At 32.9% G+C, this 15479-nt stretch overlaps 2 protein-coding genes across 2 annotated transcripts; both read right to left on the bottom strand.

The window, feature by feature from the left end:
• Positions 1–3408: 3408 nt before the first annotated feature.
• Positions 3409–6202, bottom strand: LOC131927370 (kelch-like protein 18). The gene is made up of 2 exons (XM_059283094.1): positions 6133–6202; positions 3409–5106 (listed from the first exon to the last, which is right to left on the bottom strand). Exon 2 carries the CDS (start codon positions 5082–5084, stop codon positions 3816–3818), a length of 1269 nt encoding a protein of 422 aa, XP_059139077.1. The 5' UTR covers positions 5085–5106; positions 6133–6202; the 3' UTR covers positions 3409–3815.
• Positions 6203–11008: 4806 nt separating this feature from the next.
• On the bottom strand, positions 11009–12946 carry LOC131927137 (kelch-like protein 24). Its single transcript, XM_059282850.1, has 2 exons — positions 12847–12946; positions 11009–12122 (listed from the first exon to the last, which is right to left on the bottom strand). Exon 2 carries the CDS (start codon positions 12092–12094, stop codon positions 11009–11011), a length of 1086 nt encoding a protein of 361 aa, XP_059138833.1. The 5' UTR covers positions 12095–12122; positions 12847–12946.
• Between the last annotated feature and the right edge of the window lie 2533 nt (positions 12947–15479).

Here is a 15479-nt window from a genome sequence, read left to right as displayed (position 1 = left end):
GGAGGGGGGAGGTGCAAATCGAAAACTGAAAGTTTGTCCCCGGGAATGGTCGCTACGCCTCTGGGAGGTGACACCATTAAGTGCCGCACCGGGTAACTCCCGACCACGCCACTGATTGATATTGAAAATATTCTAGTCTACTTGTCTTAAAGTAAGTAGCCTATTTAATAGGCCTAATTTAGTAATTAATTCCTAATTCTTAAGTCTACAATCAACTACACTGTAAAATAAAAGAAATTAGATCTAGAATCTAGACTACTCTAGAGTCTATAAATAAAAAAAAATCCTGTATGTCGTATGTTACTGTCTACGTCGGAATTTTCAAGAGGACTTTTTTTAGTCATAGATCGAGATCTAGAAATCTAGACTCTAGATCTAGGCTATACTTAATAATTAAATTTAGGCTTGATTTACGGTTGAAATCTTTTATAAATCTCATATTTTATTTTAAAAAATTATTATTATTATACAGGGTCTAGTCCTACGTCAAAAAACATGTGTATTCTAGATCTATCTATATAAAATATAATATATTTGTGTGTGTGTGTTATGTTAAAATTAATTTACTTAAAACAACTCATCGTCGGAGTTTGTTTTGATTCCAAAAGCGAAAGTAGATTTTATAACTTAAAAAAAATATTCACATTTGGTTTGAAAAAAAAAACGCTAGCTGGCAACTACCGGAGCAAGAACTTGGTAAGCTACTTTAACAACTTAGTCTTACAAGCCCAATAGAGAAAGTATTGTAATCGTGCAAAAAAATAGAGATTTTTACAAATCTCGACGTTTTACACCTCCCTGAGTCGGAAACACATAGTTTTGCAATCTTGTCCGTATGTCTGTGTGTGTGTGTGTATGTGTGTGTGTGTGTAAACACGATAACTTGAGTACCGTTACAGCTAGGTTTCATACATAAGTATAATATCAAAATCGTAGATCCGTATCAACTTTTGAGCAATTTCCGATAACCGGATGTGGAACTTTTTCTACTTTGATTTTTTTAAAAGCCTATAGCTTGAGTACTATTTCAGATAGATGAATGAAATTTCACAAGTAAGTACAAGATCTAATTTTCTGCCTTCTTCAAATTTGAAGTAATTTCCGTTCACCAGAAGTAGGCCTAGTTATTTTCACTATTTCCGATTTCTCAAAAAACGCATTTGAATTTATAAAGTACTAATAATATTCCGCACTATTTTACACATCTTTATTCGGCGTTCGCTTGGCAATTCTTTTTTCTATGAGATTCTATTCTATTATAAAAAGTTTAGTATTTAAATGGATAAAAAATCATAACTGTATCCCGAGTTCCCATCCCCTGTTGTTTTTTACAAGAATATTCGAGAAATTTTTAGGGGAGATCACTCCCGGTTTATTACTAATACAACTGCTATGCGGCGCTATTGAGTTTCGGCATTTCACTGATGTTTTCCGCAGTTTTCTTGTAAATATGTTAGTGTGTTAGCTCGCGGATAGTGGGGAGTTTGATAGTTTTTGTAATAAAATACACATTCAGAAATGTACTATTTAAAGCATCCTTGATGATAAAGTTGCAAATTATTTCGGCTTTTTATAATTTTGTTTAGTTACCCAAATTTCTTAATAGTCATATACGTCAAATATTTAGTTTAAAACGAAAAAAATTTCTCGATTTTTATAACCAAATTTGTTGTAATAAAACCTAAACCGATTATTAAAATATTTAATAGGACATTTGAGACTTTTTACCGTGGGGTCCATTAAATTAAGGATGTAGAATGTAGATCTAGATAAAATTGTATAAGCTCATAAGGTACAACACACGCTTTTTAGTCAAATTCTATTTTAAAAATATTTGTTTCTTTCTGTGAGCAATAGTAATAGTTCTACTTTTCTCATACAAAGTACAGAAAATAAATTAAAGTATCTAGACATAGAGTCTAAACTGACTTTCAATTTTAGTGATGTTTGTTACCGACACCAACAATTATGATTGCACCAAAAACATAAAACGGTGGGAATTCCCGGTTATAGAGTATTCTTAGATTAATACGTTCTTAAAGCTTAAATCTAGGTGTATAGATTTTGCATGCCTGCGTGTTACAAGCAGATCTACAAAAGTGAACCACTCCGTTTTGTTACATTTATTTAAAGTATAGCACGTCAAACTAAATAGGTCTACAGTCGAATAAGAAGGAAAAAACTTAACTTACTTGGGTCTCCACTAAACAATTTAACTTATACTGGGTCTCCACTAAACAATTTTACTTATACTGGGTCTCCTTTGAACAATTTAACTTACGTGGGTCGCTACTTAACAATTTAACTTATACTGTGTATCCACTAAACAATTTAACTTATTCTGGGTCTCCACTAAACAATTTAAGTTATACTGGGTCTCCACTAAACAATAATTTAACTTATACTGGGTCTCCCCTAAACAATTTAACTTACTTGGGTCGCTACAAAACAATTTAACTTCGCATCTGCAATGCCGGTATACATAATTCTACGCCTGGAGAAACGCAATAGTGTACTGATCTTACAAGACAATGCCCATCTTTAGGCTTGGCCTAGCAGTAGTGAGCGAGACTGCTAACTCGAAAATCTCGATTTCAAATCCGGTACAGTAGGACGTCATTGAGTCCACCCATCTCTGATAGGTACCTAATAAATACATAGTGCTGACCACCATATCACCTTGTATGTCGAGGTCATTGAAACAGACAAACTCTTCTTCTGCTGTCCCATGTGTCTTGGACACAAACAGAAAGAGGATGATTACTGGTCCAAGATAAATCATTGTAAGGTCAAAGTTTGCATCTCAGTCTTGTTAAGCCTATCCTTATTTAACAACGCCTAACTAATCTCTGATCACATAAAGTTACCTTACCTGAACTTAACGTACCTAAATTCACCAAAACATAACTCACCTAAACTTGTTTATCCTTAACGATCTGAACCTAACCTACTACACCCTCCGTCTAAGACTAAGCCACACGGACCCAGCTTAATAAATCCCACAAATCTGTTTTTAATTAATCTTCAAGGTTCTAAACTGCAAAATTAAACTAACATTGTCATGGTATATAAGGATACCGTTTGCTTGAATAAAGCACTTAAATGTAGAAAATTAATTATTTTCTTTCAATATATAAAAATACTCTACTATTTGAATAAATATAAAGAAATGCGTGCTCTCTTCCAAATCAATAGTAAATGTATCCAATAGATAATATCGTGACCCGTGATTTTCTTTATAGTCATTTAGTTAGTAAAGTGTTATTATATATTGAAAGAAAATCATTGCGTTTCTACTTTTTTGGGCATTATTACATAAACGCTTTTTATTAAAACGTTTATTATGCAATTTTGAAATTACAAATTGCAATCAGTTCTAAAGAAACAAACACAATGATTTGCGGCTAAACTTGATGTTAATCTAGTACAGCAGAATACGACACAATTAGTTGTTGTTTTTTTTAAGAAATTAATCGAAACAATTTGTATAAAAGAGCTAAAATAAATAAAATCAAAAGTTGCTTTGTTTCCACTTAAGTAAAGGCACTGTTAAAATGTGTGTGTTTTAAAATGGCCTCGAGATAAATTTTACACTGAACAACGGCCTACCTCTAATTAAACAAAATACAAACAACGTATGCATACGTTCAGTGCTACAATCAAAATCGATAATGTAGTTAAATCAAAACGTTGGCGTAATTGAGACAGGTGGTATTGAATGTAATTGTGTTGAATGGCAGCACTTGTGATTACCTTGTGCTTGTAGTAACAGATCGATTGTTTTTAGATGAGGGTGTGTTTATAGTTCAGACATGTTACATAATTTCACAAATGAGTAGATAAAGCAACACTAATGCACATGCAAAGCAAACTACCATACATATGTTTAAAACGAAAATTAGACAATTTTCTGAAAACAAATCACTGGATTGATTAGAATGTTGGATCGTAGGTTGATCATGACTATTGGTGAGGCTCTGAAACAAATCTCTGATTACATTAAAATTGTAATCTGATATAGATGTTCTTCCTGGGGTTTCATCGGATTCATCCTCGGAGCTTGATTCTGATGAATGTGAAATTGATGTGGAAGGTTGAATAATCGTTTCTGATTTTGTGGCACCAAATTTTGTGGTACCAAGTTTAGTGGGACCAAATTTTGTGGGACCAAATTTTGTGGGACCAAATCGTGTGGCAGCGATCTTGTTGACAATAGTCATGGCTTGTACATTTTGGATGACAAATTTATTGTTCATAAGTTTGGCTAGGCACTCGTTGCTCGTTCTCTGGAGAGAAATTAATGCAAATAATTGACCAAGGTATGATCTTCTGGACGTTAAATCCCCCCGTTCATCAGTTGTAGAGTTCACCTTTCTACATTTTAATTTTAGTGAATCAGTTCCTGTCTCTGGCGAATGAATCATGCTGGAACATTTCTTCGGCTCATCTGTGAGATAGTCGTCATCTGAACATGTCCATTTTAAAACTGATTGCACGAAAAAATCGGTTCTATAATACTGGTACCTACAGTGGTTTAAAATGTATTTAAAATCGCCAAAAGAGAGTTGAACGAAGGCGTCTGATTCTAAAATGTTCTGAAAATTCTTCACCATAAACAGTCTAACTCTATTTATAACATCTAAAGAGTCCAACAGCTGAGCAGTTATGAGTATATCACTGTAGTTTTGTAAATTTACTCTCTCTTTTACAAAGTGTTCACATAATAAAACTAAAAATGTAATCTGCAGTTGGTTTGAAGCCTGCCATATGGCAAGGATATTATCGCCATTTAGAACATTTCTCCCTTCATAGATAAAATCCAGTATGAATCCAAATATTTCCGGTGAGATGCCCTCTATGGTACAGCTTGATTCAGATTTTTCTCTCATATCTGTCCTCATGAGAGCCTCAAAGAAACCAGAGCAGGAACTTAAGACAAACTTGTGACAGTTGAACTGGAAGTCGCCTATGTTGACTGTAAAGTCAGTAAAATTGTCCTTATTGTCTCGCAAACACTTGTAAACTTCTGTAACTATGTGAAAGTCAAGGTCGCTATGTACAGAATTTTGTTTCGTATTAAACATGGCGACTGTTGATGTTAGAATTCTGAAAACAGAAAATAAGAATTTTAAATGTGAAGACTACTAAGTCAGAAAACAATTAGGCATTATCACGCCGAGATTTTTAAGAGCTAGATTATATATATATATATATATATATATATATATATATATATATATATATATATATATATATATATATATATATATATATATATATATATACTAAATGCTAACACATGAGTAAGACACACACCTAGGAAAGTGTGGCTATAATTAGTCAGTCTAGAACTAAACCCAACCCCAATCATAGACATATCTCTAAGTCTAACCTAACCCTAATTCTAGTCCTTACACTAATCTTTAGGGTAAGGTCGTTCTTGGTGGAGGGTAATTGACAGGTAGTAATAACTCCGGAGTAATGTCATTCTCCCGTCAAACTGTTGTTTCCTATCAATCTTTGAGCGACTTTTTGTAATCGGAAGTTGTACTTACTCTAACTCCGGTTTCTCAATGGCTAGTTACTTCATAACTGTTTTAGTTAAGTGAACGAAATTTCAAATTTAAGTAAATCATTGTAAATTAAATCATGCGTAAATATCTAAGGATTTGTGAAATCTTTATGGTAAGAGAAAGTGATATTTTACTCTATTGAATTGGGCACTAGATAACTTGAAAACTGTTTCAGCTATTTCTACTTTATTATATACACAGTTTGAGTTCGTTTAGTACGCAATTATTTTTTCTACGAGATTCTCTTTAAAAATGTTGCGGTTTGCCAAAACTTTCTATATTTTTATATCCTGATTGCACTTAAAGTAACTTCCCTTCTACTGTTATAGAAGAATATACAAGACATTTTCGGGGAGATCACACCCGCTTTATCTTGAATATGCATTTAAAAATTCAATGCTATACCGTGTTGGGTCCATTATCATTAATTTAATGCTTTAGAATACCATTGATATAAAAAAAACTGTAAGTCCATGCTTAACGACACACACTTTTAACTCAATTTCTATTAACAAAATGATTTATTTCTGTGAAAAATTATACTATTTTATACTTGTACCTTCTTTATACAAAGTTCAAAAACAAGATAAATTAAGTATACAGTTGACATTAGTTTTTAGTTTGCCGCCATTGATAATAAAATAGTCACGTTCAACTGAGAATGCACTAAAAAAAAGAACGCTGAATAGGGAATCCCCGATGATAGAGAATTATCAGATTAAGACCTTATTAAAACACAGCTCAAAATGTGTTGAACGTAGAATACGTGCTCACATTGTTGTGTATACAAACGGGTCTACAATGACTAAATAACAAATCTTTTCTTGCTAACTTGGTACAATTTATTTACAGTATGATAAGCAAAATGCGACGGTGTGGATCAGCGGTTGTGACCTGAATTACAAACCAACCTTCAAACCTGATGTGTTTATAACATTTACATTATAAAACACTAAGATAGAACCACACTTTCACAGATGGATAAATCCTACACATCTTCCTTAAGGACAATCATGTAACGGTAGGTGGCATTCGTTTTGAAACCACTGCTATTTAGGGTTTAGCAGTTACTGCTCTATAGAGTGGGGTCAAACACTACTGCTCTATAGAGTGAAGTCAAACACTATTGCTCTATATAGTGGAGTCAAACACTACTGCTCTATACAGTGGAGACAAACACTACTGCTCTATAGAGTGGAGTCAAACACTACTGCTCTATAGAGTGGAGTCAAACACTACTGCTCTATAGAGTGGAGTCAAACACTACTGCTCAATAGAGTGGAGTCAAACACTACTGCTTTATAGAGTGGAGTCAAACACTACTGCTCAATAGAGTGGAGTCAAACACTACTGATCTATAGAGTGGAGTCAAACACTACTGCTCTATAGAGTGGAGTCAAACCCTACTGCTTTATAGAGTGGAGTCAAACACTACTGCTCAATAGAGTGGAGTCAAACACTACTGCTCTATAGAGTGGAGTCAAACACTAGTGCTCTATAGAGTGGAGTCAAACACTACTGCTCAATAGAGTGGAGTCAAACACTACTGCTCTATAGAGTGGAGTCAAACACTACTGCTCTATAGAGTGGAGTCAAACACTACTGCTTTATAGAGTGGAGTCAAACACTACTGCTCAATAGAGTGGAGTCAAACACTACTGCTCTATAGAGTGGAGTCAAACACTACTGCTCTATAGGATTTATTCAAACACTACTGCTTATAGAGTGAAGTGAAACTATACTGCTCTATAAGGTTTACTTAAACACTACTGCTCTATAGAGTGGTCAAACTACTGCTTTGTAGGTTTTACTCAAACTATACTGCTTTTTAATGGTTTACTCAAACTATACTTCTCAATAGGGTTTACTCAGACTATACTGCTCTATAGAGGGGAGTCAAACACTACTGCTCTGTAGGGTTTACTCAAACTATACATTAGCCTTTCATAAGCTGAGCTTCAGAAAAACACTATCATCTCTCCTGTGAGTCTTGGGCACGAACTAGAAAAGAAGATAATAGTACTTAAGACTAAATGCAGGTGAATAAGAATACAAAAATACAAGTTCCTTCGTCCCCACAAAAGAATTAAACTTCACAGTTACAATGAAGAACCCGTAAATCTACAACAATAGACACGTAATAGTTCACTGATAGTACAAGACACTGCCCATCTCAATACTTGTGGTAGTGAACGACGAATCTTCGTAAGTTCGAAACACTGTAGCTCTATATATTTGAGTATAACAAAACTCTCTTAAGGTCTGAGGTTGTTTTTTTAAATGAACATTTTAAAGCAGAAACCCAAATATCCAATCCTCAAACATAGCAAAATGATTATCCAAGAAGAGGGTAATAATTCTAAATTTAGCTTTCCTAAATAACTTCAGTCCTAGACACATTTTTCCGTTGAAATATTATATAGATGTCTCGAGCTTTTTGGATCAATATTGTAGACTAAGATTTAGTAGACTAAGATGTGTTGTGTGCTGTGCTGTTACTTTATTGGTAAATGTATGTGACCCTTACGTATCCGTCGCTAGGAATTCGTCAGCCTGACAGAATAATTTGTGGCGTTGCAAATTGTAATTTCATGAGGCCTAAAAAAATCTTCAGTTGCTTATTACGAACACGTTTTGAAGTTTTAAGAATTAAATTAGGAAAATGCCTTGTTTTACTTTCTCGAATATACGAAGAATAGAGAAAGTCCTGTAATCGTGCAAAAGAAAAATCAAGATTTTTACAAATCTCGACGTTTTACACCTCAGTGATACGGAAAAACATAATTTTGCAATCTTGTCCGTATGCCTCTGTGTGTGTATGTGTGTCTCTGTGTGTGTGTGTGTGTGTGTGTCTTTAAACACGATAACTTGAGTACCGTTACAGCTAGATTGAGGAAATATCATATATAAGTATTTTATCAAAGTCGTATATCAGTTTCAACTTTATAGCGATTTCCGATAACCGGAAAAATATATATATATATATATATATATATATATATATATATATATATATATATATATATATATATATATATATATATATATATATATATATATATATATATATATATATATATATATATATATATATATATATATATATATATATATATATATATATATATATATATATGTATATATATATAGCCTATTTATACAATATATCATGTCCAGTTGGTGGTGCTTATTCTTCTTCCGGTTTTTAACCACATACTTATACAGTGCAGCCTGTTATTTCTTAAATCTATATTTCCGTTGGTCAATGCAACTGTGTAATCCTAATTTACTTTTATATATGTATGTGCGAGAAAATTTAGGAGAGATCACTCGCGCTTTGTTTTACATCTACAGATGTATGTGTGTTTGTTGTGGATGTTTTGACACAACGGGCATGTAAAGTCTATGTAATAATATTAATTTTTTTAAACATATTTATAAAAATATGGCAAGCAATAAGAGTATAGTTACATTTGTAAAAATTAAAGCCGTATTAATAAGACAGTTAATATTTATTCGTGTGTATCAAAGGGATCTTAAGGGAAAATATTTGGAACAGAAATGATCACACAGTAAATTGATAGAGGAAACAGCCCTTGGTATCTTAATATGAAAAATATATAAAAATTGTGTTTTTCATCCCTAGACGCAAGCAAAACATATTTAAATGTTGCTGAAAAATAATGGCTCCAAAAGTCCAACTGTTGTTGTTGCTGCCAAAACAAAAATTAAAATAAATTTAAAAAAATAAACAAAAAATTTTACAATCCACAAAATTAAACCAGAAAAGTACTTTCTTTCAGAAGTTTTCAACAAAACAAAATCTCTTAATTTCCAAAAAAAGAAAATACTCTAAGTACGATTGGGAAATAACATTCAAAAAACATAACCAATCATCAAGGAGCAATACCTCAGTTACAGGGAATAAAACAGTCATTTAAGATAAGGCTTTGTTTAGCTGGAAATCAATGGGATCTTGTTTATTATGCGCTAATGTATCGTTTAGACAATCACACTCTATAATTTTAAAACTACAAGTCGAAATAATAATAATTAACAGTCCAAGTCATGCATTTGCATTATTAAATTTACCAGACAACCTTGTTTTTCTAAAAGCCGGTGTTAGTTAATAAAATAATTTTCTTTGGATTTAATGCATGTATAAATTGAACGCATTTATTTCATATACATTTGTTAGATTTTTTGCGGCATTGACCTACATGGATTGAAATATATTTGGTGAAAATAAATTTACATTCATTTTTCGGCTGGATAAAATTAAAAATTTTATTTCTTGTATAACTTTATAGCATTCTAAATGAAAAAGGCAAAGAACGATAAAAACGTGTAATATGTTTATGCAATGTTGCTTACTGAATCCAGAATGTTTTATTAAGTCATCACAAAGCACACTCTTCAATACATTTTTAATTTTTTTTACTACGGACTAAAAAACAATATGTATATGGCTGATATAGAAATCGAAAAAGAAATATATTTATATATAAATATATATATATATATATATATATATATATATATATATATATATATATATATATATATATATATATATATATATATTATATCACATTATTGTTTCTCTCCAAAGCTAGGATACATGAAACGTTATCTGATGGTCTCTACAAACATATTTGAGATATAAAGTCTCATAATAATACACATTTTTACAGTGTGAATGTTTGATGTCATGATTTTCATTTACTCAAGCATAGATTAGATGAGGTATATAACACATGAATTTGCTCATTTCTACGTCAATCAAGTTTTGCTTTATATCTATCAATTATCTAATTTCAGAATTTTACATAAGGTTTTACATTTTGAAAATTATAAACAAACAAAAATTAAAGTATTCATTGACACAGTATTTATATTGTTAGAAAGTCGATAATTTACGGGTGTAAATAATATGTTTTAACACTTCAGCTTTTAGACAATCTTGTATAAAGCATTTAATGAAATAAAATAAATAACCACAACGCATAGAGCTGAAATGTGTTGAAATTAAACATATAATTTCTGCATGCACATTTACTTCGTGTGTCCAGGTAAAGAACGAAGGACAGCATGACAATCATTATTAATTGTGTTAATTGTTTATGTGGCGGTAGCTCTAAGCGGAGCCATTTATCAACACTCACAAGTGACGGAATCAGACTTTACCAAGCCTGTATATACATAATCAAGCATTGAAAATCTATATATTAAACCATCAAGATTTTTTTCAATCAATTAAAGCATTTTATCCAATCGAATGATTTTTAAGTAGAATGAAGTCTAATTCAAAACTTTGGTGAGGCAAAGAAATTTTGTTGGCCCTTGTTGATGTTTGCTACAGTATCGAGACATTCAATATTTAAAAAAAAATAATACAATGTACTAGTACTTAGTACTAGGGTTACTTTTTTTTGTTAACAACCTGAGAATAACAAAAGGGTAAACAAGAAGGCTGCGAATAAAAGAATTAAAATATATTGAAACGTAAGAGGAATGTCAAAGTATAGCGAGACACGATTCACCGGGTTTTCTTTGTTCGCAGAAACTTTCCTCGCCGGTGGGGGAGGTGTCTTGATGGCAGTGGCTGTTCTGTAATTTTTAAACAGAGCAGGTTTTGTGAATTCTAGCCTGGAAGCGGCCTGTTTGTTCACCAGTGTGATGGCGTCTTTATTGTCTATTACAAATGTGTTGTTCAAAAGGTTGGACAGGCACGCGGTGCTGATGTCTTTGAGTGAAATAGCTGAAAACAGCTGACCAAGGTACAACCTACGAAGTGACATTTTCTCATCTTCTTCTGTTCCAACGTCCACCTTCTTACAAAGTGCATTATGAAGTCCAATGTCCACACGCAATAAACCGATACATTTTTCTGGCTCAGGTGTGAGGTACGAGTCATCCGAATACGCCCATTTTAAAACTGAATTTACGACAAAATCTCCGACAATACGAAAGTGTTTTAAAAGGTCTTTGAACTCTTCGAAAGGAATTTCCATGAAGTCGTCGGATCCTACAACATTTGGATAATTGTTCACGATTAACTTTTTTACTTTGGTTAATACACCAAACGAATTTAAAAGCTTTGCTGCTTCATAAATGCTCCAGTAGTTTTGCAACGTTATGTTTTCATTTACGAATTTCTGACAAGACGAAACTAAAAATTCAATCTGCAGTTGATTTGATGCATGCCACATTTCAACCATGTTTTCTTCATCTAAAACATCAGTTCCTTTGTAAATAACATCTAGTATAAGACCAAATATTTCTGGTGAGATGCCTTCTATGGTACAGCTTGATTCATATTTTTCTCTCATATCTGTCCTCAGGAGAGCCTCAAAGAAACCAGAGCAGGAACTTAAGACAAACTTGTGACAACTGAACTGGAAGTCGCCAACGTTGACTGTAAAGTCAGTAAATATGTCCATGTTTTTTTCAAAACATTTAAAGATTTCTTTTCCCATTTGCGCGTCGTAATTGTGAGCGGTGGATATACTTTTATACATGGCGGTTGTAGATGATGTTTTACTTTTTCTGCAAAAATTTTAAATTTTTAAATTTAAAGTTTTAAATTTTCATTTTGGTCTCCTCTTACGTAATTGGCACAAACGTAAAAATTTTACAACAACATTAAAACATAATTTCTGTAAGAATATATATATATATATATATATATATATATATATATATATATATATATATATATATATATATATATATATATATATATATATATATATATATATAGATGCTACTGGATCATAAATTGGAGAACCTGTAAATTCGAAATCAAAACCTGGACTTAAATGGACTGTGTATGTCTGTTAACAAAGCAGAATTAAAATAATAGAAATAGATTTGGTAACTAAAACAAAATGAATGACAAAACAATAAGGTTTATTTTCGTCCCAGCGCAATAATTTAAAAAACTGGCCTTAACTAGGTAATGTATGAATTTTGTCATTCGTTGAGTAAAATATGTGTATTTCTGTAAGTTAATTAAAGCTAACACATTCTTAAGATTTTAGATTTGCAAATTTATCAAAATTAATATTTAAAATGGCAAATTATTATTTCTTATTTATTATGTTTAAATTTAAATTATTTATAAATTGGAGATCTAGATCTAGATCTAGATTTATGGCTAATCAGAAAAATTTATATTCTTTACGTCTAGGTCTAAATTATTAAGCCGTCTTGAGATTGGTCATCGTATTGTAAAAGTCATGTTTTATTATGTAAGCTGAAAAATACTCACAGTTTACTTTGTTTTATTAGCACCAATTACTTAAACAATGCTGAATAGTTACAAACATTGTATAGGACAGTAAAGGTTTATCTAACTTATTTCTTAGTAGCCAGACATAAAACAAACATTTTCATTTCCGATTGCACCAAATTTTAATGTGCGGCGCCGGGAATACCCGAATATTTTGCATACTATTATTTTAATAATTAATTTAAAAAAACATCGTGTCAAGCATTGTTATTTTATTCTACTTTATTGTATGCGAAGTATAGATAATGTATTTGAAACGTATAAAAACATCGAAATCAAATTGTCTAAAAAATCTAGGGGCTGCACACCTGAGTCTTAGAAATGTTGTGTGTCGTTTTTACATATTTCTGTAATTATACATTTGAAAAAAAAAAACTTGACGGCCTATTTGTTAAGGTTAATGAAATGCCGTATATATATATATATATATATATATATATATATATATATATATATATATATATATATATATATATATATATATATATATATATAAAAATATATATATATATATATATATATATATATATATATATATATATATATATATATATATATATATATATATATTTATTTATTTATTTATTTATTTATTTATTTATTTATTTACATATATATATATATATATATATATATATATATATATATATATATATATATATATATATATATATATATATATATATGTATGTATATATATTTATATATATACATAAATATATATATATATGTGACCTAGGCTACTCGCAGCGCCAAATGTGACCCTGCTCGCAGCGCCAATTGTGACGAGCGAACATTTATCCTGCCGACAACGCCAATTGTAACGAGCCAACAGTTACCATGCTCGCAACGCCACATGTAATGAGACCTAATTGCCTGTAGTGCCACGTGTTAACGAGTTTAACCACTCATTCTAGACAACATTGACCACAGTATAGATACTCAAGATGCAGGTTCGCTATTGATCCTTTATTACATGAATCAAGAAATGCTTCATAATAACACAATAAATCAACAGGAATGCTTCTCAATAATAGTCTGAATCAACTGACCCCTAACAGTCCTTCACTAGGCTTTATATAACTGAATCCACATGTCTATAATCCTCCTTAACACAATACGGCTAACCCGTTCTATAACCGACTTGACATAGTCACACAGACTGACTGATCTAAGCGAGCGATGAAGATGGAAGAGAGCTCGCTGAAACGGGAAGAGAGAGAACGAGTCCTGCCGTGCCCTCCTATTTTATGCCTTGTATCCGTACTCGTCTCCGTACTTGTATTCCTCCGTAATCGATACTTGTACTCGATCTCCGACCACCAGTTGCGTAGTTCAAACGTACAGACCGTAAAATAACATCTGCGTCCTATCCATCAAAGTTGACAGGCCGTCTGAATACCGTTTCCCAAAATAGCACGCGCCGGCTTTGAGGTTGTTATCAGCCCGACCCAATAAGCCACCTGTTATCGGTTGCATCAGACCAACACTGTGTCTCGGCTTCTCGTTCGTTATCATTTGTAACTGGTAGTTAGGCCTACCCCAGTTACATCCACCCCTGCTTTTTTTGTGTGTTTTCAACCACAAACAACGCCTGGCAGGTGCACTCCTCCAAAGTCAATCGCACAGTCGTAAAAAAAAAAAAATCTATTGTTCCACTCACTGTCCACGACGTTCCATTCGTATACGATTGACAGTTCTACCTATTTCACATATCAACTGTGTCTACATCATCTTTCTGAGACACAAAACAGTTCTAGAATTCACATCCACCCTTTCCATTTGGTGCCTTCACCAGTTCACTTCTATAGCTCTTTGAACAGTCTGTTTTCATACCAGCGCGACCATGAAAGAATTGATGGTTGCTGACAAAAAATTTCGTATTCCTTCTGTTCCTTAAACTTCTCCGCGGACCACTTATCTGATGGTCTACTGTCCTCTGCTTCTGGAGGGACCGGGATCCTCATTGTTGCCGGTATCCTCCCCTTGCGTATCGCTGTTGTTCTGTTGATGGTGATATGGTTCCGGAATGGGTATGTGAATTTCCGTTATAACTTCCGGTTCCCTAATTGTCTTGGGTTTCTCTGTGTGTAACTGCTCTTCTTGCCTATTCCAATATTTCTTTAATTGAGCAATATTCGCCCACCGATCCGGTTTGGCGTGATCGATGGGTCTTATCTTAAAGGGGCCACCTGCTGCTTTAGGCATCTCCACGACTTGCCATATCTCCTGTCCCCAGAGATCGTGGATTTTGTTTCTGCCTAACGGGTGGCTACGCAGTAATACCCTGTCATTCAGTTTGAGTGGCGGGTCCTTCGTCTGTATCGGCGGTTCCCTTCGCCGAGATTCATGTTCTAGTCTTTCCTGTACTACCCTGTACATTTCTCTAATTCTTCTCATATGTTCATTCACATATTCCAGTGCGGTGTATGAGCCAGTCATACTCTCCCTTTTTCCTAGGAACAAATCAAAAGGGAGTCGAGCCTCTCGTCCGAACAGCAACATGAATGGCGAAAAGCCGGTTGTGGCATGTGGTGTGCAGTTGTATAGATATACCAACTCTGGGAGAAAATCAGGCCAACGTTTTTTCTGTTCAGGTTCTAGCGTACGCA

The sequence above is a fragment of the Physella acuta genome, unplaced genomic scaffold, assembly GCF_028476545.2.
Source record: "Physella acuta isolate Inbredline_101_S28 unplaced genomic scaffold, ASM2847654v3 ptg000087l, whole genome shotgun sequence".
NCBI lineage: Eukaryota > Metazoa > Mollusca > Gastropoda > Physidae > Physella > Physella acuta.
This window is presented reverse-complemented; position numbering and strand designations above follow the sequence as displayed.

Bases quoted from the DNA above. Each gene is read 5' to 3' on its own strand.
- LOC131927137 (XM_059282850.1), bottom strand. From the start codon at position 12,094: ATGTATAAAAGTATATCCACCGCTCACAATTACGACGCGCAAATGGGA.
- LOC131927370 (XM_059283094.1), bottom strand. From the start codon at position 5,084: ATGTTTAATACGAAACAAAATTCTGTACATAGCGACCTTGACTTTCAC.